At 46.3% G+C, this 26,411-nt stretch overlaps 1 protein-coding gene across 1 annotated transcript in view; it reads right to left on the bottom strand.

The window, feature by feature from the left end:
* Positions 1-26,411, bottom strand: part of TIAM2 (TIAM Rac1 associated GEF 2) — a 1,049,207-nt gene that overhangs the window by 601,909 nt on the left and 420,887 nt on the right. The window contains exons 7-8 of the mRNA XM_063917712.1: positions 24,955-25,127; positions 19,882-20,106 (exon numbers count right to left, since the gene is read on the bottom strand). Coding sequence (XP_063773782.1) covers positions 19,882-20,106; positions 24,955-25,127 — 398 coding nt within the window. The remainder of the gene's footprint in view (positions 1-19,881; positions 20,107-24,954; positions 25,128-26,411) is intronic.

Consider the following 26,411-nt stretch of genomic DNA (forward strand, 5'->3'; position numbering starts at 1 on the left):
GGTGGTCGCTTTTCTCTGCTGACAGGACACTGAGCTCCTGAGGGAGCTATTTGCAAGCCACACCATGGTGCAGCATACCCTTCCGCAGCAAGCCGCCACCCCTTACAGAGCCTGAAGATTGAAGAGTGGTTAGTACAGAGCCGGCGTCCCAGTTAGCGGGTCGCCGGCGGGAATGGCGGCACTAGGGTAGGAGTGCAGGCTGCACTCCAGGGAGGCTCAGAAGGACACACGCTGCGGCGGGTCCCGCTGTGAGGGGCGCGCTGGGCCACCCAAGATATGCACACTGGCCAAACACTGCTAAAAAGCGTTTCTACACTAAGTTAGATAAAAATTACCTCAGGACCAGTATAAAATAATGCGGGAAGCCACGCGTCATTACAAGGGGCGGGGCTTCCCACTGAGCAGAACCAGCGGCTCTCCGGCACTATTTCCCTCTGCAACTCAGACAAGCAGCATTACACAGGGACGCACAGCTCCTCTAACAGGACCTCAAGTCTCCTCAGTGGTACCAGGGGGTCTTAGTGAGGGGGGGTGGGGGGGGCAGTGTTAATATTATAAGCACTACTCCGGTGCTTAGTTATTGCGACCCAGCTTCGTTTTTGCTACTACTAAAGGGGCGCTGTGTGGCTGGTTCTGAATTCTGTCTCTCTCTAAGACCCTGCCCACATATACTGTGTTTTCACCTAGTGTGTGTGTGTGTACACTGTAGGTGTCCCTTTACAATCATGTCCAGGGACTGTGTTTCTTGTACAGCTGAACGTCTCTCATCCCCTGGGGACTCACTACCCTGTAGTCAGGATAGTGTTCACTCCCAGTCCAGTGGGGCTGAACTCCCGTAGTTGGCTTCCATTAAAGGGATGATTTCAAATATTTAATCTAAGCTGTCTAATAATGAAAAGGAAACACAATTCTTGCGGCAGTCTGTGGAGGACCTAATACCTAGAGATTCAGCTCCCATGACTGCACCCCAAGCTCTCCACATTTGCCCACAAAAACGTACTCTGGCAGGGTACATCAGATCCTAAGGAGGGTGAAGTAAATATGAGTGGGGGGGGGGGGGGGGGGAGGCGTCCTGTCACAGGGAATACAGGCCCTCATTGAGGCTATCAGAACTGCCCTACATATTCCTGACAAGACAGATGAGGTTGAAGAGGAATCTTATTTTAATACTAAAAAATAAATCCTCGGCTACCTTCCCCGCTTCAAAGGAATTAAATGCCCTTTTTGAAGTAATGTGTCATGATCCATGCCATATCTCCTTTCTGCCTCCTGGTCTATCTAGCAGTTTCCACTCTGTGACCTTGCAAGGTTGATTACCTAGTTATGTGTATCTGTGGTTGCACCTGGGAAGCTGCTATTTATCCCCTGCTCACAAGCACTCCTATGCCAGTTCATCAAGTCTACAACACTGCAATCTCTCAGCTCATCGATAATGGACTACTGAGTAGCTGGCCTGCATTCTCCCAGTACTCAGGTAACCAGCATTCTCTCAGCTCATCGTTAATGGACTACTGAGTAGCTGGCCTGCATTCTCCCAGTACTCAGGTAACCAGCATTCTCTCAGCTCATCGTTAATGGACTACTGAGTAGCTTGCCTGCATTCTCCCAGTACTCAGGTAACCTGCATAGCTGACCTGCATTCTCCCAGTACTCTGCTATCCTGCATAGCTGACCTGCATTCTCTCAGCTCATCGTTAATGGACTACTGAGTAGCTTGTCTGCATTCTCCCAGTACTCAGGTAAACTGCATTCTCTCAGCTGATCGTTAATGGACTACTGAGTAGCTTGCCTGCATTCCCCCAGTACTCTGCTAACATGCGTAGCTGACCTGCATTCTCCAAGTACTCAAGTATCCTGCATAGCTGACCTGCATTCTCTCAGCTCATCGTTAATGGACTACTGAGTAGCTGACCTGCATTCTCCCAGTACTATGTAACCTGCATAGCTGACCTGCATTCTCCCAGTACTCTGCTATCCTGCATAGCTGACCTGTATTCTCTCAGCTCATCGTTAATGGACTACTGAGTAGCTGGTCTGCATTCTCCCAGTACTCAGGTAACCTGCATTCTCTCAGCTGATCGTTAATGGACTACTGAGTAGCTGGCTTGCATTCTCCCAGTACTCTGCTGACCTGCATTCTCCCAGTACTCTGCTATCCTGCATAGCTGACCTGCATTCTCTCACCTCATCGTTGATGGACTACTGAGTAGATGACCTGCATTCTCCCAGTACTCTGCTAACCTGCATAGCTGACCTGCATTCTCCCAGTACTCTGCTATTCTGCATAGCTGACGTGCATTCTCTCAGCTCATCGTTGATGGACTACTGAGTAGCTGGCCTGCATTCTCCCAGTACTCAGGTAACCTGCATAGCTGGTCTGCATTCTCCCAGTACTCGGGTAGCCTGTATAGCTGACCTGCATTCTCCCAGTACCCTGCTATCCTGCATAGCTGACCTGCTTTGTCCCAGTGATACTTACCTACCTGACCCTCTCCATGAGGGAGAAAATGCTCTGTTCCTGGACTTTCCTGGTAATGTATGACTGCCAGCACCTGTGGTGAAACACCTTTCTTATCAATTAACTAGCTCACCATAGGTGATGGCAATCATACATTACCAGGAAAGTCCAGGAACAGAGCATTTTCTCCCTCATGGACAGGGTCAGGTAGGCAAATATGGTCCCAGCTCTTCACTAATGGTTTACTCATGGTAACTACAAGTAACATAGTAGCTGGCCTGCATTCTCCCAGCACTCTGGTATCCTGCATGTTCACAGCTACTTTGAACATAGCTACCCTGTATCAAGCAAAGGCAAGTTTCGGAGCTTCCGACGACCCAGTCTTTCTGAAGCAGAGAGAAGCCATAGAAGGCATAACATACTCTGCTTTTATTGCGGTGGGTCTGGACATTTCATTCAGTTTTGTCCCACCCGCAAACCCAAGAAAGGTTCAGTGTCCGCAGCCCGAGAGGAGGCTCCCGAGTGTCCGCAGCCCGAGAGGGGGCTCCCAAGTGTCCGCAGCCCGAGAGGGGGCTCCCAAGTGTCCGCAGCCCGAGAGGGGGCTCCCGAGTGTCCGCAGCCCAAGAGGGGGCTCTTGAGTGTCCAGCCCAAGGAAGGGGTTCCGAGTGTCCAGCCTTGCCGGTTCCATGGAGGGACCATCAGATAATCTTCACAGAGCTGCCCAGCCAGAGTCTCTTCACAGAGCTGCCCAGCCAGAGTCTCTTCACAGAGCTGCCCAGCCAGAGTCTCTTCACAGAGCTGCCCAGCCAGAGTTATCGCCAGATGGAACAATCATAAACCCAGGAGAGGTCACTATGGGCACAGACCCAGGAAAAGTTGCTAGTGCTTCAGTTCTGCCAGAGTCTCCATGTAGCATGCCTCAGGAGGGGACTTGGAGGACCTAGGAAGCATCTTGTTCCAGGAGGGCGTTTCTAGTGCTCCTTTAAATCCTGAGAGTGCTGCAACCAGTCTGCCATCTTGTGTTACTGTCCTTACCTTCGGGCATGAGGATTCGCCTGCCCTTGCCTCCGGGCATGAGGTTTCGCCTGCCCAGCCAGGGCTATCAGAGGTCCCTGCCCAGCCGGGGCTATCCCGAGGTTCCTGCCCAGCTGGAGCTATCCGAGGTTTCTGCCCAGCCAGGGCTATCCGAGGTTTCTGCCCAGCTGGGGCTATCCGAGGTTCCTGCCCAGCCGGGGCTATCAAAGGTTGTCATTCAATTGAGTAGTCTGAGTCTGCTGTTCTGTCGGAATCTTCAAGACCTTCTTCCGAGTCTCTAACTGGTGACCGATCTTTCATTTATTTCACTGGAGATCTAGCTCAATACCAGAGACTGGTTGACCAGTACCTGACTGTGATGGAAACCGATCCTTCATGTGGTATTACTTCTGCCAATGTTGGTAAGTATCTCTACCTGACTTTCAAAGGAGAAGCCTTAGAGTGGGCTTATCCACTCTTTGAATCCAACGATCCACGAATCCAGAAGTTACTGACTTTTAGTGAAGCTGTATTTAAAAGGTTTGGTCTAAAGTCAGCCCATGAGGGACATCTAAGCATTATACTCATTCTTCCAAGAATTCATCTGTTGCTCACTCCTCTGGGCGTCCATCTGATGTCCAGACATCTAAATGTCTGTCAGCTACACAGTGTTCCAAGTATCTGCCTACTTCTACCACTTCATCTAGTTTCCATAGTTCTAAGCCCTCAAAGTCTGAACAGCATTCACAGCTTCCTCTGAGAATTGGTTATGCCTCACTAGAGGTTTCCACTAACCACTTGCTAAGTTCAGTTTCTGCAAATACACCGCCTGCTCCTAATGCCATCCAAGAAAGTAAGTGGTCATTACTGTCATTGAAATTGGACTCTGAAAGTGAATTTCTGGACAATTCAGGGTTCGCAATTGGGGGTCCTATATTTTCAAGCAACGTCTTCTCTGAAATTTACGGACAACATCTAAGAGGAAGAAGAGGAGAAAGAAGAAGAAGAAGAAATAATTTGTGGAGCGTCTGCAATACGTCCTTGAGGAGGGGGTACTGTCATGATCCATGCCATATCTCCTTTCTGCCTCTAGGTGTCACTCTCTGCCTCCTGGTCTGTCTAGCAGTTTCCACTCTGTGACCTTGCAAGGTTGATTACCTAGTTATGTGCATCTGTGGTTGCACCTGGGAAGCTGCTATTTATCCCCTGCTCACAAGCACTCCTATGCCAGTTCATCAAGTCTACCTTTGAGGCTGCAATCTCTCAGCTCATTGTTAATGGACTACTGAGTAGCTGGCCTGCATTCTCCCAGTACTCGGGTAACCTGCATTTTCTCAGCTCATCATTAATGGACTACTGAGTAGCTGACCTGCATTCTCCCAGTACTCAGGTAACCTGCATTCTCTCAGATCAACGTTAATGGACTACCGAGTAGCTGGCCTGCATTCTCCCAGTACTCTGTTATCCTGCATAGCTGACCTGCATTCTCTCAGCTCATAGTTAATGGACTACTGAGTAGCTGGCCTGCATTCTCCCAGTACTCTGGTAACCTGCATAGCTGACCTGCATTCTCCCAGTACTCTGTTATCCTGCATAGCTGACCTGCATTCTCTCAGCTCATCGTTAATGGACTACTGAGTAGCTTGCCTGCATTCTCCCAGTACTCTATCCTGCATAGCTGGTCTGCATTCTCCCAGTACTTGGGTAACCTGTATAGCTGACCTGCATTCTCCCAGTACCCTACTATCCTGCATAGCTGACCTGCTTTGTCCCAGCTCTTCACTAATGGTCTACTCATGGTAATTCCAAGTAACAGAGTAGCTGGCCTGCATTCTCCCAGCACTATGGTATCCTGCATGTTCACAGCTTACATATCTGGTCTCTTATCTGTTGATAATACAGTTTATGCCTATGGATCCTGTTATTTTGCATTTATAAAACTATATACATTCCTTTTGTCTCCGTATACCTCATTTCATGTACCTCCTGCGCACGCGCACACACAGGGAAGCCTAGTATCCGTGACATAATGTGGGTAAACCCTGATAAAAAGATCCCTAAGAGATTGATTTCTTCCTGTCCCTTTCCTGCAGAGGATAGGAAGAAATGGGAAAACCCGCCGATTGTGGACGCATCTGCGTCCAAAGTTGTTGCGTAAGATAGTCTTACCTGTTCCCGGGGCTGCATCCTTAATAGACACTGCTGGCCGCAAGATTGAGACCACCCTCAAGTCTTTATACATATCAGCTGGGGTGGCCCAGAGACCCACTATTGCTTGTGCATGGATCACTAGGATCATTGCTAAATGGTCAGGAAATCTAATTGACTGTTTAGATTCCTTAACCAGGGACGATATTGTTTTACTCCTGCAGCATATTCAGGATTCTGCTTACTTTATGGTGGCGGCCATCAAAGAAATTGGTCTACTCAACACACGCACCACTGCCATGGCAGTGTCAGCATGCAGGGGCTTGTGGCTACGCCAATGGACTGCGGATGTGATTCCAGGAAAGGCGTGGAAAGCCTACCATTCATGGGTGAGGCTCTGTTTGGAGATGAACTGGATACGTGGAAATCCAAGGCTACGGCGGGTAAGTCTACATACCTTCCTTCCGCAGCAACCCCAGCTAGGAAAACCTACTCTGCTTCAACTCTGCAGTCCTTTTGGACAGCAAAATTTAAAGGCAAAGCCAAGGGTTCTTCTACAACCTTCAAAGGGAATAGAGGTAAACCCAGAAAACCCGCTGTTGCAGGTTCTCAGGAACAGGCCTCCAGGTCTGCTTACTCAAAGCCCTCAGCATGACGGTGGCGCACATTGCCTGGAAGACAGGCAGGTGGGAGCCAGGTTGCGTTATTTCAGTCACATTTGGGCAACATCTTGCCAAAATCCCTGGGTAAAAGATCTTATCACACAGAGTTACAGACTGGAGTTTCAGAAACTCCCGCCTCTCAGATTCTTCAAATCAGGCTTACCAGCTTCTCCAGAAGCAAGTTTGACCTTACAGGCAACAATTCAGAAACTGGTACAGGCCCAGGTCATTGTTCCAGTTCCAATTCACCTACAAAACAAAGGATTTTATTCCAGCCTATTTGTGGTAACGAAACCGGACGGTTTGTTAAGGCCCATATTGAACCTCAAGTCACAGAAACCGTATTTAAGGGTGTTCAAATTCAAGATGGAGTCCCTGAGAGCGGTGATCTCGAGTCTGGAGGAAGGGGAATTCCTGGTGTCTCTGGACATCAAGGATGCGTACCTTCATGTTCTGATTTGGCCGCCTCATCAGGCTTATCAGGTTTGCATTGCAGGACTGTCCCTACCAGTTCCAGGCCCTGCCATTTGGCCTCTCTATGGCACTGAGGGTGTTTACGAAGGTAATGGCAGAGATGATGTTTCTCCTCCGCATGCAGGGGGTGAACATTATACCATACCTGGATGACCTGCTGATCAAGGCACCGTCCAGAAAGAAGTTGTTGCACAGCATTGCCCTGTCGACTCGCCTACTACAGGATCATGGGTGGATCCTGAACCTGACGAAATATCACCTGGACCCAACAAGGAGACTTCTGTTCTTGGGAATGATACTGGATACAAAGGCCCAGAAGGTGTTTCTTCCATTGGAAAAGGCATTGGTGATCCAGTCAATGATGCGGGACATACTGCAACCGTCCCGGACATCAGTGCATCTTTGCATCCGCCTCCTAGGAAAGATGGTAGCCTCTTACGAGGCACTACAGTATGGAAGGTTTCACGCAAGACCCTTCCAGCTGGTTCTATTGGATAAGTGGTCTGGATCACATCTTCACATGCACCAGAGGATACGTTTGTCGCCAATAGCCAGGATCTCCCTTCTGTGGTTACTTCAGATGTCTCACCTGACCGAGGGTTGCCGGTTCGAGATTGGAAATTGGATTCTGCTAACTACTGACGCAAGCCTCAGAGGATGGGGAGCAGTCAACCAAGGGGAGCAATTCCAAGGAAAATGGTCAAGTCAGGAGGCCGTTCTTCCGATCAACATTCTGGAACTAAGGGCCATATACAACGCTCTTCTTCAGGCGTCACATCTTCTTCAAGATCAAGCCATTCAGGATCAGTCGGACAACGTGACGGCTGTAATGTACATAAACAGATAGGGAGGAACAAAGAGCAGAGCTGCGATGTCAGAGGTAACAAAAATTCTCCTCTGGGCAGAAAGACACATGGTGGCACTGTCGGCAATCTTCATTTCGGGAGTAGACAACTGGGAAGCGGACTTCCTCAGAAGGCACGACCTCCACCCAGGAGAGTGGGGCCTTCACCCACAGGTGTTCGAGTCCTTAACACGTCGGTGGGGAATTCCACAGATAGAGCTGATGGCCTCTCGTCTCAACAAGAAGCTAAAGCGATATTGTTCCAAATCGAGGGACCCACAAGCTGTGGCGGTGGACGCTCTGGTGACTCTATGGCTTTACCAGATGGTTTACGTGTTCCCACCTCTTCCACTGATTCCAAGGATTCTCAAAAGAATAAAAAGGTTCAGGCGATTCTAATTGCTCTGGATTGGCCGAGAAGGGCCTGGTACGCGGATCTCCTAGGGTTGCTCCTGGAGGACCCGTGGCCTCTACCTTTGTGATAGGATCTTCTGCAGCAGGGTCCGTTTGTCTATCAAGACTTACTGCACCTAAGTTTGATGGCATGGAAGTTGAACGTCAGATTTTAGCCAGGAAGGGTATTCCGAACAAGGTTATTCCTTCCCTGATTCAAGCTAGGAAAGGGGTAACGTCTAAACATTGCCACCGTATTTGGAAAAAAATATGTCTCGTGGTGTGAAAACAGAAAATTTCCTTCAGTGGAATTTCAACTGAGACTTTTTCTATTTTTTCTACAGTCGGGTGTGGATGTGGGCCTCCGTTTGGGCTCCTTGAAAGTCCAGATTTCGGCCTTGTCCATTTTCTTCCAGAAACAGTTGGCTTCTCTTCCTGAGGTTCAGACGTTCTTGAAAAGTGTTCTGCACATCCAACCACCCTTTGTGCCTCCCACGGCACCCTGGGCTCTTAACTTGGTATTGCGGTTTCTGCAATCGGACTGATTTGAACCTTTACAGGAAGTGGACCTTAATTTTCTTACGTGGACGACTGTTACGCTGTTGGCCTTCGCTTCCGCAAGCCGGGTGTCCGAACTGGGCGCGTTGTCTCATAAAAGCCCCTATTTGATTTTTCATGAAGATAGAGCTGAACTCAGAACTCGTCAGCAATTTCTTCCTAAGGTGGTGTCTTCATTTCATATCAACCAACCTATTGTGGTTCCGGTGTTTACTGACAACTCTGCTACCTCTAAATCCCTGGATGTGGTGAGGGCATTGAGGATCTACGTGAAGAGGACAGCTCATCTTAGAAAATCTGACTGTTTGTTCTCTATGATCCCTAGAAAAGTGTGTGTCTGTTACGTTCACTGTACTTGGTACTCCAGAGACAGGGTGAGTGAGCCCCAAGTACAGGAACGTGATGCTGCAAAAGATATAGAGCTCAGTAGCAACCCCTACGGAAACCTGACTCCATTGTCTCACCCTCGTAGTCAGCTTACGCCTGCGAGACTATGGTTTCTTGGGCCCACGGCAACCGCGTTTGAAGGGCGGATTATGTCTGCCCAACTCCGATGCCCCCTGGTCTTAGTTGGAGACAAGGCGTAAACTGAGACGGGATAATGACAAGGGGAACCTCTAACTAAAGACAGAAATACAGAGTTAGGGGCGCTACAGAACTAAATGAAAGTATGTGCGGCTCAAGACTAACAACAAAGGCAATGCTGTCCACACGCCTACACGACACTGTCATATACCGGCGAGGACAGCCAACGCAGAATCTCTGCAGAAACTCCAAAACAAATATAACACGACGCTGCGGCCTAGGCCGAGGAATGCGGCAGAGCCGCTACTCACGAAACCGGTACGAATACTGGCAAAAGGACAGGAACCCCCAAAGTAGCTGACACAGGCTCTCAGGACCGGAGAACAGGCAGAATTCCAAATGACAGACCAGTGGACACCAAGAAGCAGCATACTGGATCAGACACAGGCAAAGCCACAGGACTCCTGGACAGGAATGCTTCTAGGGAGGATACTGGATCAGACACAGGCAAAGCCACAGGACTCCTGGACAGGAATGCTTCAAGGCAGGATACTGGATCAGACCCAGGCAAAGCCACAGGACTCCTGGACAGGAATGCTTCAAGGCAGGATACTGGATCAGACACAGGTAAAGCCACAGGACTCCTGGACAGGAATGCTTCTAGGCAGGATACTGGATCAGACACAGGCAAAGCCACAGCACTCCTGGACAGGAATGCTTCAAGGCAGGAAGCAGCTAGACAGAAGCTATCACCGGTGTCTGTGTCAGGGAGTGAGGGAGAATATAACAAGGAATACCTCCAATCACAGCAGGGACCCTAATTAATTATGTCATGCAGCTGCCCTGCTGCACGACTCCAAACTGACGGGTGCAATTAACAGACAGGTGAAGCTAAACACATGGAAACGGGCTGCAATAACACAGACTCCCCACCGGCGGCCAACAAGAGTCTTCTAAACCAGAGCAAAGGAAATCCTGGCCTGCAAGAGAACTATAACATAAAATACATGAACAGAAAGTGAACAGGAATGAACCACTGCTTGTGGTTCATAACAGTACCCTCTCCTTAAGGGTGGACACCGGACAACCCACAAAAGCCAAGGGCACAGAAGCAGAAGTAAAACATAAAATACATAACCAAAATGCAAAACAGGAATGAGCCACTGCCGTGGCTCATAACAGTGTCCTGCTTCAAAGCAGTCTATTGCTCGCTGGATCAGACTTACTATCCAGCATGCTTATTCATCGGCAGGATTGCCAGTTCCGAAAGTACAGGCACACTCTGCTAGGTCTGTGGGTTCTTCCTGGGCGGCTGCCCGGGGTGTCTCGGCTTTACAGCTCTGCCGAGCAGCTACTTGGTCAGGGTCGAACATGTTTGCTAAGTTTTACAAGTTCGATACCTTGGCCTCTGAGGACCTCCAGTTTGGTCAATCAGTTCTGCAGGAACCTCAGCACTCTCCCTCCCGGTTTGGGAGCTTTGGTACATCCTCATGGTACTAATGTGGACCCCAGTATCCTCTAGGACGTAAGAGAAAATAGGATTTTAATTACCTACTGGTAAATCCTTTTCTCGTAGTCCGTAGAGGATACTGAGCGCCCGCCCAGTGCTTCATTTTTTCAGCACTGTTACTTGGTTAAGTATTTTTGTTGGTTCAGCCATTGCTGTTCCTGTTCAAGTTGGTTAGCATGGCTTTACTCTTATTTGTGTGTGCTGGTTCGAATCTAACCACTGTTCAGTTTATTTCTTCTCTCAAAGTATGTCCGTCTCCTCGGGCACAGTTTCTAGACTGAGTCTGGTAGGAGGGGCATAGAGGGAGGAGCCAGCCCACACTATTAATTTCTTAACGTGCTCATGGCTCCTAGTGGACCCATCTATACCCCATGGTACTAATGTGGACCCCAGTATCCTCTACGGACTACGAGAAAAGGATTTACCGGTAGGTAATTAAAATCCTATTTTCCATTTTGTCTGAAGAGTGCGCCAAAAAATAAGTCTTCTTTCTTCTCTTCTCAATGGGTGTAATTCAGACCTAATCGTAGCAGAAAATTTGTTAGCAGTTGGGAAAAACCATGTGCACTGCAGGGGGATCAGATATAACATGTGCAGAGAGAGTTAGATTTGGGTGGGTTATTTTGTTTCTGTGCAGGGTAAATACTGGCTGCTTTATTTTTACACTACAATTTAGATTTCAGTTTGAACACACCACACCCAAATCTAACTCTCTCTGCACGTTATATCTGCCTCCCCCTGCAGTGCACATGGTTTTTCCCAACAGCTAACAAATTTGCTGCTGCGATCAACTCTGAATTACCCCCAATGTACTTAAAGGTGAGATTGTGTTGAAGCAACTGAGGGCTATGCAGAGTTGTGCAAATGCATAAATACTCAGGTTTACAGACTTTGACAACAAGAATAGGCTGGTACAAGCCCACACTAATAATTATGAAGCATATCAAACTATGCATACTGATAGGCGTTGTCCGCTCTCAAAGATGCATTTTTAATATGCAAGCAATACAGGAGCATCTACAGCAAAGTTGCGTTTCTCTCAACACCAGGCTCTAGGTATCATTACAGGAAGACTGGAGGGGACAGAGCGGCTATGTTAAGGTCCGTACTGACGGGGAGATTTCCCCAGAGATGTGTGCTGAGCGGACTAGCACAGACCACTCAGCAGACATCTCTCCCCCCGCTCAGCACAGCGCGATGTGCTGAGTGAGGGGGATGACAGACATGGGGGGCTGCTTATTTAACCCAGAGGTAAAATGAGCGACCTACTAGATTATGCCTGCATGCAGGCCAATCTAGCACTGGCGATAGCGGCGCGCGGGACCCCATATCGCTATCGCTGTCGCCGGCACCCCTACACATGGAGCGATGTTCTAAGAGATATAGTCAGATTGCTTAGAAATGAGCTGAACATCGCTCCGTGTGTACCCCCCTTTACTGCAGCGGCTGTTTGAGTTTGACTAACAATAGTTATTACATGCCTGCAGGTTCTTTAAAGCAGGGCTTTTCTCCTATTCATCTACGATTGGTTTTCAGGGAACAAAGGCTAACTCTATTTTATTAAGTTTAAGTCTCATTTAAGTGTACAGTAACTTATATTTATTTATTTGTTTTGTCATCTTTGTCTGCCTACCAACGTCTGTTTTTATAGCATTGATGACCATATGACTATCTGTTAGTAATGTACCTATGCTTAATCAGCCTTTTGTATTTCTTCCGGTTGGGCCTTCTTGATTGTGAATATGCACATAGGGGGTCATTCCGAGTTGATCGTTAGCTGCATTCGTTCGCTGTGCAGCGATGAGGCAAAAAAACGGCACTTCTGTACTATTACAACGAATGATGTAGTTTCACACAGGGTCTAGCAATGCTTTTCAATCACACTGCTTGCCGCAGAGTGATTGACGTGAAGTGGGCGTTTCTTGGTGTCAACTGACCGTTTTCAGGGAGTGTTCGAAAAAACGCAGGCGTGCCAGGAAAAACGCAGGCGTGGCTGGGCGAACACAGGCAGGGGCGGATCCAGAACAAAATGACAGGGGGGGCACCATTACAGGGAAAGAGGGGGTTGGGGTATTCTTTTATGTGCGCCAAAGGCACGCGCGCTCCTGGAAAAGTGGGTGTGGATCCGCAACAAGGGTCATGGCCTCAAAAGCAATGCCCTAATTTTCATCACATCTTCTAACCCTTCCTCATCCATTCCAAAGCTCATGCCTACCTTTTCCTCCTCAGTCCTCACCCAGTCCCCTCACCAATCACAGCCAGGCTCCCATTCCCAGCCTCTAGACTCCGAGTAACCGTCCTCTCTTCCACCTCCTGACCCCTTTTCCCGCACCCACCACTGCTCAGCTCCTCACCTTAATCTCAGACTGCTTTTCTGTATACACGGAGAGGCAGTGGGCGACTTGATGGAGAGAGGTAGTGGGTGACAGGAAGAGGGTGGAAGAAGAGAAAGGTGACAGGGAGAAATAGTGGGAGATGGATAGGCAGCGGATGATAGGAAAGGGTGACGGCAAAAGACAGTGGGTGACAGGGAGGTGACGGGGAGAGGCAGTAAGTGACAGGGAGAGGGTGACAGGGAAAGGCAGTGGGTACCAAGGTAAAGCAGGGGGTGACGGGGAGAGGGTGATGCCTTGCAGAGTCAGAGGATGACAGGAGAGGCTGACAGGGATATAGTGACTCAGGGGAGAAGCAGAGGGTTGGGGTACGGGGAGAGTCATAGAGGCAGTGGGTGACAGGGAGAGGCAGTGGACAGATAAGAACCCCTTGGCCCATCTATTCTGTCCTTGTACATGCACTATTATACACTAGAGTTCATTTTTGCCACAAGCCAATTTATTAACCAGTATATTTTTGGATTGTGGGAGAAAACCAGAGGATACCCACGCAAGTACGGGGAGAATATACAAGCTCCACACAGGGAATGGATCCCAAGTGCTCAGAGGCAGTAATGCTAACCACTACACCATCTGTACTGCCCGATGCAGCGAGCACATTACTATCCCCAGTACGTTGCCCCCCCCCCTTCAAGGAGTGCAGCAAGCATATACCCCTCACTAGTGGACCAGTAAGTATTTCCGCACCCAGAGCAGCACAGTGAGCACATCCCCCCCAACCCAGTAAAGGAGGGAATGTGCCCCCATTCAGGTGCTGTAGCTAAAAAAAAATGTGTGTGTGTGTGTGTGTGTGTGTATATATATATATATATATACATATACATACATACATACATACATACATATATATGGGCAGTACCGATGGTGTAATGGTTAGCATTACTGCCTCACAGCACTGAGGTCATGGGTTCGATTCCCACCATGGCCCCAACTGTGTGGAGTTTGTATATTCTCCCCGTACTTGCGTGGGTTTCCTCCGGGTACTCCGGTTTCCTCCCACAATCCAAAGATATACTGGTAGGTTAATTGGCTCTCAACAAAATTACCCTAGGCGTGAATGTGTCTGCGTGTACATGTGGTAAGGAATATAGATTGTAAGCTCCACTGGGGCAGGGACTGATGTGAATGAGCAAATATTCTCTGTAAAGCGCTGCGGAATATGTGTGCGCTATATAAATAACTGGTAATAAATAAATAAATATATACACATACACACATATATATATATATATATATATGTATATATATACATACACATATATACACATACACACACATATATATATATATATATATATATACACAATACTTGATTATGGCGGCACTCAGCAGACTCATTCAAAGATGCAAAAAGCCTTTTATTTTCGGTCCTACGCCGTTTCGGGGAAACCCCGTCTTCAGGGACAAACATGTACTGTTTGTCCCTGAAGACGGGGTTTCCCCGAAACGGCGTAGGACCGAAAATAAAAGGCTTTTTGCATCTTTGAATGAGTCTGCTGAGTGCCGCCATAATCAAGTATTGTTACAGGAGTGTTTATTCCCTGGAAGGCACCGCAGCAAGTAACTGCTTCCCACAAGTGAGTGCCGAGCCTTTCCAAATGCTATATATATATACACACATATATATATATATATATATACACACATATATGTGTATATATATATATATATATATATATCCATCCTGTCACACTGAGGGGGAGTGAGCAGCAGTTAGATTGAAGAAATACATGGCCTCCCCTGCCATCCCCTGGTCCGGTGCACTGCACACCCCTGCACACCCCCAGCGCAGCAGCACCCGCACCCCGGTCACCTCACCTTGAGTGATTACAGTTGGATGGCGGCGGCAGTGATGTCCGGGCACGGGAGAGACTGGTTTCCGGAAGTGCCTCTCACTGCTCCGTGAGGGTGCCCGCCGCGGCGCTGTGTCCTGACAGTGAATGTCAAAGCGCAGCCGCGGCAGCAGCCAGCCGCACAAACCACTGGACCACCAAGGTAGATGCGGCCGGGGGAGCATTATTTGAATTATCTCCTAAACGACAGGGGGGGCACGTGCCTTGGTGCCCCCTCCCCCCCCCCCCGAATCCGCCACTGAACGCAGGGCATGTTTGTGACGTCAAAACAGGAACTGAACAGTCTGAAGTGAACGCAAGCGCTGAGTAGGTTTTGAGCTACTGTAAAACTGCACAAAAAAACTTTGTAGCCGCTCTGTGATCCTTTCGTTCGCACTTTTGCTAAGCTAAAATACACTCCCAGTGGGCGGCAGCATAGCGTTTGCACGGCTGCTAAAAACTGCTAGCGAGCGATCAACTCGGAATGACCACCATATTCTGTTGCACCATGTTCATGTTCCATTGATAGATACATAGCGTCAATAAAATAGGGTTTATAAAGTTCGTCTCAGCACTGAAGAGTGCATGGCTCAGGCATAAAATTTTGTTTTACCACATTTTTAAGATGTGGTTAAACAAATCTCCATTTTTTTTTATACAAAGTTATAATGTCAAATAAAAATTATTAATACATAAAAAGATGTGGGAAAAGCGGAGTAGTGTTCCTAATTCTCTTTAATCACAAAGAACATCAATCTGGTTGCTTTTCGTTTTTTTTAGTGGTGATAGTATCAGGCTCATGTTAAATGTTAATTGAAGAGAAAGCAAACACTGTCACGTGGGCATTCCTGTGACTACCTGACTACATGCAGACTCACAGTGACAGAGGTCTTTATTGGTTTGACAGTTGACCTGTGAGCATCGCACATTTTCAAGATTGGACAGGTATTAATAGATATGCTACTGAACTGCCAGCAATAATAATTAACTTGTATTTCAACATCTTAGACCGGACATTCCGTCCATATTTGATACACTTGTCCACTCAACTCATGTCCTTCCTTCAATCAGGGAGTTGGACTCACTCTTCTGCTCAAACCAACATGGGTGACCTATAAGTAGTCCAATCCCGATTCACTGCAGAAACATACTGTAGCTCCAATACTTTCTAGGAACAGCTGCAAGAAAATACAGCATATGAGCCTGTGGGATGCAGTCAAAATGGCAGCGATCGGGAACCCGGCAATCAGGAGACGGACGCCGAAATCCCAAAAGCTGGCAACCCGCCCCTAATTCTGACTCGGTTGGTGGTTCCATGCCAGCAACCGAGTGAGAATAGAACCTGTGGCGAGCTTTGCAAGGCCCACAGCATGGCGAGCGCAGCGAGCCCACAAGGGGACTCGCCGCCTCGCCACTGGGATGCTGCTGTTGGTATAGACAGCCGGCATCCCATCTGCTGGTATATCATACCAGACCCAAGTCTGCCCAAGGTACAAATGTGTCCTCCTATATCATTGCTGCAGTCACACTAACAGCCCTTCTAATCGGGTCTAGTCGTGAACATGTTTACTAACTCTGGGCATCTTTTTGTACATTTAATCCTCGTAAATGCATTGCATCACTATGCAAATAAGATGAACAAACAGACGCTAATGTTTAAAATGATATGCAGTATGCCTATAGTCTGTGTGCGAATGAGGCTGTATCTGCATAAAAAATGCTACGTTACAGTGTCAGTGGCCTGAAAAACACTGTAACGTTCCATTTTGTATTCAGATACAGCCGCAGACGAACACAGTATATAGGCATGCCGCATATCAATCAGCAGTGTCTGCTTGTGCATTTTATTCACATTAAAACATTTTTAAAAAGCCCAATGTTAGCAGAGCTGCCCGTGAACTGCCAGCGTACTCACGCCAGGCACCTCGCAGTGCATGGCGTATTGAGGCTAGATGTATTAGGACACATCTGTAGATGAAATATATCAAGTTTATGGTAAACTATAGTCTAATCAAATTGATCTTTTTACCCTGTAACTGTAGCAGAAATAAACGGATATAAACAAAGTGACAGAAAAGCACAATGATTTGCATTGCTGCTTCATAGTTGTGGGGCCTGGTGAATATCTTTAGTCGACAGTCCAAGCAACAAATAGGAAGGTTAACTGTCATCTGATAAATTAGACCCTAGTTTGTGTGGTAGCCAATTTAGGGCAGGATGTACCAAAGGATCGGAATACATCCCGCCACTTATCACATTGATACTAATCGCATATGTACTAACATAAGCGATTGGTATCGCAAAGGACAGCTTGTCAGCGTCCGGGGTCTTACCGGCACGCCGGGGCCGCGAGGTCTGCTGTGTGGGCGGCTTGTGGGCAGCGGCGGAGGAGGGCAGCTGCGGTGGGTCCGCTTGCGTCAGATCTCACTCAGGGCGGTTGCTAGGAGACCAAGGACAGGGGAGTGTCTGGTTGCCAGCAGAAAGGTCTGCTTTACAGGGAGCCGCCATGTTGGAGACCAATTCTAAAGTAATGGTGCAGGCTTCCTGTGTATCCAGCCAATCCAGGGAGATCTCTCCTTATAAAAGGGGGCTGGTTTATGACAGGGGCGCCAGTGCTTCAAGTTACAACCCAGTTGTAGGTGCTATAGCTCTGTGCTCCCAGGATTCTTGCAGTGTCCTGGTTACTCCCTGGTCTGCTTTGTCGTCACTTAGTTGCTGCCGCAGCCCTGCCGTTTCTAACCTACTGCCGCCTGTGGAAGCGCTCCTGGGAACCCCGGCCCAGTAAGGGGCTCTGGGCACGGACGGTCCCCGTGCCTTTCAGCCTCGTCTCTCAAGCTACAGTTCACAAGGCCATGCCTTTCAGCTTCGTCTCTCAAGCCACAGTTCACAAGGCCGTGCCTTTCAGCCTCGTCACTCAAGCCACAGTCCACAAGTCTGCAGTTCAGCCTTATCATACAAACCACAGACCACAAATCCACAGTTCATCCTCGTCATTCAAGCCACAGTTCACAAGGCTACAGTTCAGCCTCGTCATTCCAAGCCACCGCCTACTAGCCCGCAAATCCTTGTCTTCAGTTTTGTTCAGCTACGAATACCTGCCTTCGTTCTCCATCCATCTCGTGTCCCATGAGAAGGAACTATATCCAGCCTCCTCGTCTTCTTCATCTTCAGACGATTACTTCTTTGGGCAAATCTCAGTTGCCGAATCCTCAAACCCAGCCAAGCGTGACACAGCTCTCCCGATAAGAGCTGTCCTTTGTGATGCCCTGCGGCTACTGGACTTCTGGGTCTGTCCATCTACGCATACGGGGACCAGAGGGCAGCCGTGGGAGATGCTGGTGGAATCTGCTCCACATCGCATAGCGGAGGAAGCCCCATAAGCTTTTACAGGTTAACCCTGCGTGGCGGAGACCCGGCAGGCAGAGGTAAGTACGTATGAAAATGCGGTAAAAAGCCTGCATACCGCATTTTCACTTTTTAGTACATTCCACCTTAGGGTGTAGGCACCAATGGGACAGGTTCAATGATACAGTATTCTCTGAAAGAAGTATGTAATATGGTTTCACTATATGAATAAAGAACAGTAATAAAATAACTAAATAAGCAAGGCAGTAACAGCATTTATCATATTCTACTGTATTTTACCTGACTTCATTTACTATGTAGAGATGTATACATACAGAATAATTGAAGATACAATTTAAAGCGAACATGTAATGCAAGTACAACTATCAGACATGAAGCACATGAGATACTACATTAATGTTAAGGGAAAGATGAATGGAACATGGCAGTGGTTCCCAAACTTTTTTTAATCATGGCACCCTGGAGTATCAGAATTTTTTTCACAGCACCCCTAGGCCAAAAGTTTCTTATTGAGAAATTTAGAATAAATATAAAATATTAAATTAAAATATTAAATGAAGTAAATTATGTATATATGTTTTACTTAGGTTAAATTATGAGGTGTGGGACAAGATTTGCTTGTGCTTGCCCACATATTGATTGGCAGCCACAAGCACTAGTTTTGCCTATTACATTAACAATAAATAGTTTAAATTGGTCCTGGACCACCAACCTGAGGCACCCCTGCAAGCGTCCCGCGGCACCCCAGGGTGCCACAGCACATAGTTTGAGAACCACTAGAATATGGTAAAAAGTTTAGAGCAGGGGTGACCAACCCTGGTCCTCGAGAGCTACCAACAGTTAATGTTTTCCAGGACTCCTGTAAGTAATTATCTCCTTCTGTGGATCTTTTAAAATGTGTCAGTGAGTAATGACTGCACCTGTGCACCTGCTAGGTGAGCCGGAAAACCATACTTGCCTACCTGACCCTCTCCATGAGGGAGAAAATGCTCTGTTCCTGGACTTTCCTGGTAATGTATGATTGCCATCACCTGTGGTGAAACCCCTTTCTTATAATTTAACTAGCTCACCACAGGTGATGGCAATCCTACATTACCAGGAAAGTCCAGGAACATAGCATTTTCTCCCTCATGGAGAGGGTCAGGTAGGCAAGTATGCGGAAAACATGAACTGTTGGTAGCTCTCGAGGACCAGGGTTGGCTACCACTGGTTTAGTGTTATATTGCAGTATTTAATATAAAACACTTTACCACCTAAACACTTTACCACCTATGGGACACAAATAGCCGCGGTAAATTATCACAAATAATTGATACCTCGGGGAGGGTAATTCAACTGACGCTGATAGCCGTCATTATTGGGCTTTTGCTGTAGTTACCCTCAACACTGGAACCCCGGTGTCTGGGTCTTAGTACATTCAGGAAATGCAGTAAAATCCTGAAAACAGTGTTTTTACCGCATTTTCCAGTTAGTACTTTCTGCCCTGAATCTTAGTACATTCGGGAAATGCGATAAAAAAAAAAAAACCGGGGATGTAACACATTATCCCGTTAGCACATCCCGCCCAGAGTAACGTATTTTAGTCCTTAGTTACTATATCATTACCTGAAAACCAACACGACGAAACTTACAAGATGGTTTTGAAGGAAACCACACAGCAGAGTAAAGAAATAGTGCTCGCTACAATGAAGTAAGGTACAGTACCTGGTTTTCTATGGCTTTTCTATTCTTTGGGTCACTAACAATGGAGAGTTGGAGCTCGGCCATCTTTTTCATCTTGCTGTCCATGTCAACCTTTTGCATAAGGTTTCTGGTTTGACTTTTCAGCAGTCTGATGGTGTCTTCTTTCCCATGCTTCTTGGCAAATAGTGAGGCGCAAGCAGAATGAATGGCAGTTATCCAGTTTTCTAGATCTGTTTGACTGGTGGCCTACAAGATTAAGAAGGAATAAATGCTCAAAGGGCAGTTGTTTTAAGCCTTGGAGCGTGAGAGTGATAAAGTGGAGAGAGATAAAGTACCAACCAAGCAGTTCTTGTCATTTTTCAAACACAGCATGTAATATGGCAGTTAGGAGCTGATTGGCTGATACTTTATCTCTCTCCAAAAGTAATTTAAACATCTTTTAGAATGTCCATCATGGCAGCAGGGCGACAAGTGGGATGTATAGTTATGAATCACCAGTTTACAGTCATTTATAGTCAACCATAAATGCAGAAGTATATCATATGGAATCATAATCATGTCTTACAGTACTACGGTCATTTCATCTATACAATTAATACCAACTAGTATAAATGATAACCCCCTACATTATCTTTCTTTTCTACAGTATAATCTGTTTTAGGTATCACCTATTACCTCCACACTTATTGCTGTTCTTCTTTAACAATAATAACTGTACATATTAAAGCATTGCATTTGTACTAATATATTAACTGAACTAGGAAGTTCCCATAGATACATGATAGATATATATATATATATAGATATATAGATAGATAGATATATTTTATATATATATATATATATATATATATATATATGTATCTCTATCTATCTATCTATCTATCTATCTATCTATATATATATATATATATATATATACATATACACAGAGAGCAAAACAAAGTCGGCGGCACTCAGGTAATGAAGAGGACACAAGGTATCCTTTGGATTGGTTACAATGTTTTCAGTACTTAATATAATATTAACTATTTCTCTATGATACTAACAAGGTGTTAATATATATTTCTGCTCCCATATGCCATTTTTTATATTTGTATATTTTATCTATTTTCACGTTGTTTCTATACATGTATTGTCACGGTAACGGAACAGGTGTGTTGGCCCTAGCAATAGACGTCACTCACCTGCGTCCGGCGCCGGCTGTGAACATGTGTGCTGACGAGGGGATAAATAGGGTGAGTTTTTGCTTGTGTTTGTATATGTCCTGATGACGGTGGAATAAAATACCACCGAAACGTTGAAGTACCTGACGTCTTTGTGTCCTCTTCATTACCTGAGTGCCGCCGACTTAGTTTGGCTACATTTGGACTCCTGGACAGGGAGTACCATCGGATGGCACCAGGCCTGCTGTTGCTGTAAGGGAACGATGCCTAAATGGACTAATATATATATATATATATATATATATATATTGACGTGCGGTGGGGTGAGGCAGGTGAGGCAGAGCCTTTCCTGACATACTAACGTTTGTACCACAGTTTTGATTGTATAAAGTATACAAAAAATACAAAGAATATGATTGAAATATCTTCTTTGCATTATTCTAATAATTTTTATAGCCAAAACTCTGGAGCAAAACTCTGGAGTAAAACGTCTATGGCAGGTGAGGCAGTGCCTCACCTTCTGGCCTTTTCTGCACTTTTCAGATCAAAACTCACCAAATTTCCAGGAGTTTATACTGCTGCACTTGTGTAAAATGCCCAGATGTACCCTTTGGCTCATATATTGCATTTAAATCTGGCTCTGGTGCTAGTCAGTGTTTCCTGAGCCATTTAGCTCACAGCTTTTATATACAGTATATATTTATATTATTTATGCTCGTGAGTCACTATTCCAAACAACTGCTCAACTACTGGACTTTATTTTACAGCCGCTGCTAGTGCTAAAGAAGTCTTTTCTCAAGGACACTACTAGCTTCATCAAGTTACTGATGGAGATTGAATCAGTACCAGAGGGGACGCTATTATGTTGTCTTGACGTGTACAGCTTATACACGTCAATCCCTCATGCAGGGGGTTTGGCGTCTATGAGGCAATTTTTACATCAGTTTCTAGATGAGTCAGTATTTAATCATGGTCTGTTCCTAAGATTGCTTGAGTTAACCCTAAAGAAAAATTATTTTCTACATGACAGTCAGTACTTTCTACAGTTGCGCGGCTGCGCAATGGGGTCAGCAGTGGCCCCGGCGTATGCCAATGTGTATATGTTTGACATGGAAGATCTTATATTCTTGAATAGGCCTGAGGTTAGTTGCAATATACTCATGTACACCCGGTACATAGATGATATTTTCATCATGTGGACCGGGGGTACGGATGCGTTTGAACAGCTGATGCTGGAGGTGAATCAGTTGGATACGACAATTAAATTTACCTACTCCCATAGCTATGAGGAGATACAATTTTTGGATGTGAGGGTTCAGGTCAGGGGGGGCCGTGTTGGGACCAGTGTCCATTTCAAGGACGTAGATCGCAATACGTTCCTCCTGGCAGGAAGTCATCACCCGTCCTCTTTAAAACGAGGACTACCATTGTCACAGATGATGAGAGTGGCCAGGATTACGAGTGATGCATAAAAAATGCAGGAGGATCTTGATGTATTAATTAGTAAGTTTAGGGCCCGTGGGTACGATCATGAGGTGCTACAGCAACAAAAGAGACAGGTCTTAGGGATGTCATGGTCTCAATTACTTGAACCATCAAGGTGTAATGATGAAAAGGTAATCCCCTAGGTGAGTACATTCACGGTAGCAAGCCCTATTAATCAAGCCACGAAAGCTATATGGTCGATTGTAAAATCAGATAGGGATCTGATGTGCTTTAAGGATTGTAGACCTATGGCCGCATTTAAGCGCGGTCGTAATCTAAAGGATAGGCTGGTGAAAACCGACATCTCGGGGAGAGGTATACCTAGACACCCTAATGTACACTTTAAAAAACCAGGTTGCTATAGCTGCTTTAATTGCGTCACTTGTCAATATATGTCACCTTGTAAAAGTTTGAAACATCCTCATACGGAGAGAACTTTTGATATTAGTCATGTGCTCACTTGCAAGAGCACGTATGTGGTGTACATAGTGGTGTGTCCCTGTGGTTTATACTACGTGGGACAGACCACACGTAGTTTCAGAGAACGTATGGCTCTCCATCGCTCCAGTATTGACCTATCACTCTCAGGCAAATCCAGTGATCAACCGGTAGCACGGCACTTTAAGATAAAGGGCCATGTACCATCGGATTTACGTTATTTCATGATCGATCATGTCCCCGAGTCTTTACGAGGGGGTGATCGTGGTAAAGCTTTGTTACTGACTGAAGCCAGGTGGATGTTCAGGTTGAACACCATGGCTCCGCTCGGCTTGAATGAAAAAATTAACTGGAACAGTATTATGTAAATGCTGTTAAGTGTTGTATGGTATATGATGTATCATTCCTAACTAGTGCGGTATTGTTCGTTGTATTTACCTTTATACAGGGGTGTAGCAGGCAGAATCAGATGCTCCAGAGTTTTTATCATGATATTGCTTAAATAAGAATGTGTCAGCAGGCTGATTATCTGTGTTCATGGGACACTGTTATATATATCTTGTGTTCCCCTGGGGTTGATGTATTATGCATTTCTTTAACATGTGTGTTTTTATGTGTTTTGTTTCAGCTGTTGTGCTACTGCGCTGATGGGCGCTGGAAGCCGGGTTTCCATGGCGACCGCTGGGACGGAACGCAAGCCGGGTTGTCACTATGGGAACTACCGGAGGTATCCGCTCGGAAGTGCGTCATTGAGGCTGGATCCGGACTTCAGGTGCGGCCAGGTGCAGTGAGCGACGCTGATTCATGGGGTATTTCTGAGGGTAAGTGTGTGTATGTCATTTGGCTTGGTGTTGTCTGGAAGAAGGAGCTAGAGCTCCGAAACGTTACACAATTAATGGACCAGCATTTTTCACTGATTTCAAAGCCTCCGAGTGCCGCCTCTTATTTTTTAAAGTTGTACATCTCAGGGACTGGTTCCCTGGGGAAGGCACCTGAGCAAGGTACACCCTGAGGGGGAGGACTGGAGTGCCGGAGTTTACCTATTGCATATATATATATATATATATACACACACACACACACACACACACACACACACACACACACACACACGCGCACACACACACACACACTCCAAAGGCTTTAAGCAGCATATACTTGCGTCAGGTGCCCTCCAGGTGTACTTGGCCCAAAGTGGTCATTCACCATACATATAGCAAAATGGGCGCACTCAAGACGACTTGATGAATAAGACACAGACCCCGTGGATGAAATATCAACGTTTCAATCTGTATTGCAAGATGAAAATCTTGCTATACAGATTGAAACGTTGATATTTCATCTATGGGGTTTGTGTCTTCTTCATCAAGTCATCTTGAGTGCCGCCTATTTTGATATATATCTATATAAAACATTTATTATTATTATTATTATTATTATTATTATTAAATGTATTTATTTATTTTATTTAACATTGCTATGACATAGGGAAAGGTGTATCAAACCTGCTATAGCAGACAGGAGGTTGCCCATGTAAACCATTCAGTTTCTAGCTATTATTCTAGCTATCATTTGAAGAATGTACTTGATAAATGATAGCTAGAAGCTGACTGGCTGTTAGTAACTTTTCCACGTCTCTTTTTAAAGTGTGATACATATTTAGATTGTAACTGCCTTGTTGCATTATTTCTTACAACACAGTACATTCACACAGCGGAAGGCAATAGCTGATCCATAATTGACTTTAGGCTAGTCACTGACAGCGATACAACATGTCCATTCATATGGATTACCCTGATTTATTGGCTGTGTGTCTGTACTATATTGATGCTTTTATAATGAAAAAGAGCCCAAAGGAAAAATTGCTCTGGCCTAAAGAGTCATGTCTGAAGTTCATAACTGCAAAAGGCCCAAAGGACAACTGTTTCCTACACACCACTAATTAAGAAGATATTAGGTAACAAACACCATAAAAGAGGTCAGATGCAACTATGACTTGACCAACCTGAAATAGGTAAACATCTCCAAAAGAATTGCTGAGACAAAAGACGTTTTCCTTTTTGGGGTGCTCAGGAACTGACTGTACAATGCCGTCTTCTGTAAACAGGGCATATCTAGGTGAAACATTCTGATCCATGGAATTTCCCTCATATGTTTCATAAAACATCAGGGTGCAACCTTTGTAGAAATAGAGCAATAGGATTGAGATGTTTCAGTGAGTGAGAATTAATATCAAACATTTTGAAACACATAACCCTTCACATTAATCTGCATGTTTTCTAAACTTTTTTTGCATTATCAATCAGTGCTGAGATAATGCTAAACCAATTTCTCTGACGTCCTAAGTGGATGCTGGGGACTCCGTCAGAACCATGGGGAATAGCGGCTCCGCAGGAGACAGGGCACAAAAGTAAAAGCTTTAGGATCAGGTGGTGTGCACTGGCTCCTCCCCCTATGACCCTCCTCCAAGCCTCAGTTAGGTTTTTGTGCCCGGCCGAGAAGGGTGCAATCTAGGTGGCTCTCCTAAAGAGCTGCTTAGAGTATAAGTTTTGTTAGGTTTTTTATTTTCAGTGAGTCCTGCTGGCAACAGGCTCATTGCAACGAGGGACTTAGGGGAGAAGAAGTGAACTCACCTGCGTGCAGGATGGATTGGCTTCTTAGGCTACTGGACACTAGCTCCAGAGGGACGATCACAGGTACAGCCTGGATGGGTCACCGGAGCCGCGCCGCCGACCCCCTTGCAGATGCTGAAGAGAGAAGAGGTCCAGAAATCGGCGGCTGAAGACTTCTCAGTCTTCATGAGGTAGCGCACAGCACTGCAGCTGTGCGCCATGGCTCTCAGCACACTTCACACCAACGGTCACTGAGGGTGCAGGGCGCTTGGGGGGGCGCCCTGGGCAGCAATGAAAGTACCTCTGCTGGCTAAAAATACATCACATATAGCCCCTGGGGCTATATGGATGTATTTAACCCCTGCCAGGTTGTCAGAAAAACGGGAGAAGAAGCCCGCCGAAAAGGGGGCGGGGCCTATTCTCCTCAGCACACAGCGCCATTTTCCTACACAGCTCCGCTGCTAGGAAGGCTCCCAGGCTCTCCCCTGCACTGCACTACAGAAACAGGGTTAAAACAGAGAGGGGGGGCACTTATTTGGCGATATTATTATATATTAAGATGCTATAAGGGAAAAACACTTATATAAGGTTGTCCCTGTATAATATAGCGTTTTGGTGTGTGCTGGCAAACTCTCCCTCTGTCTCCCCAAAGGGCTAGTGGGGTCCTGTCCTCTATCAGAGCATTCCCTGTGTGTGTGCTGTGTGTCGGTACGTGTGTGTCGACATGTATGAGGACGATGTTGGTGAGGAGGCGGAGCAATTGCCTGTAATGGTGATGTCACTCTCTAGGGAGTCGACACCGGAATGGATGGCTTATTTAGGGAGTTACGTGATAATGTCAACACGCTGC

The sequence above is a fragment of the Pseudophryne corroboree genome, chromosome 4 (assembly GCF_028390025.1).
Source record: "Pseudophryne corroboree isolate aPseCor3 chromosome 4, aPseCor3.hap2, whole genome shotgun sequence".
Taxonomy (NCBI): Eukaryota; Metazoa; Chordata; class Amphibia; order Anura; family Myobatrachidae; genus Pseudophryne; species Pseudophryne corroboree.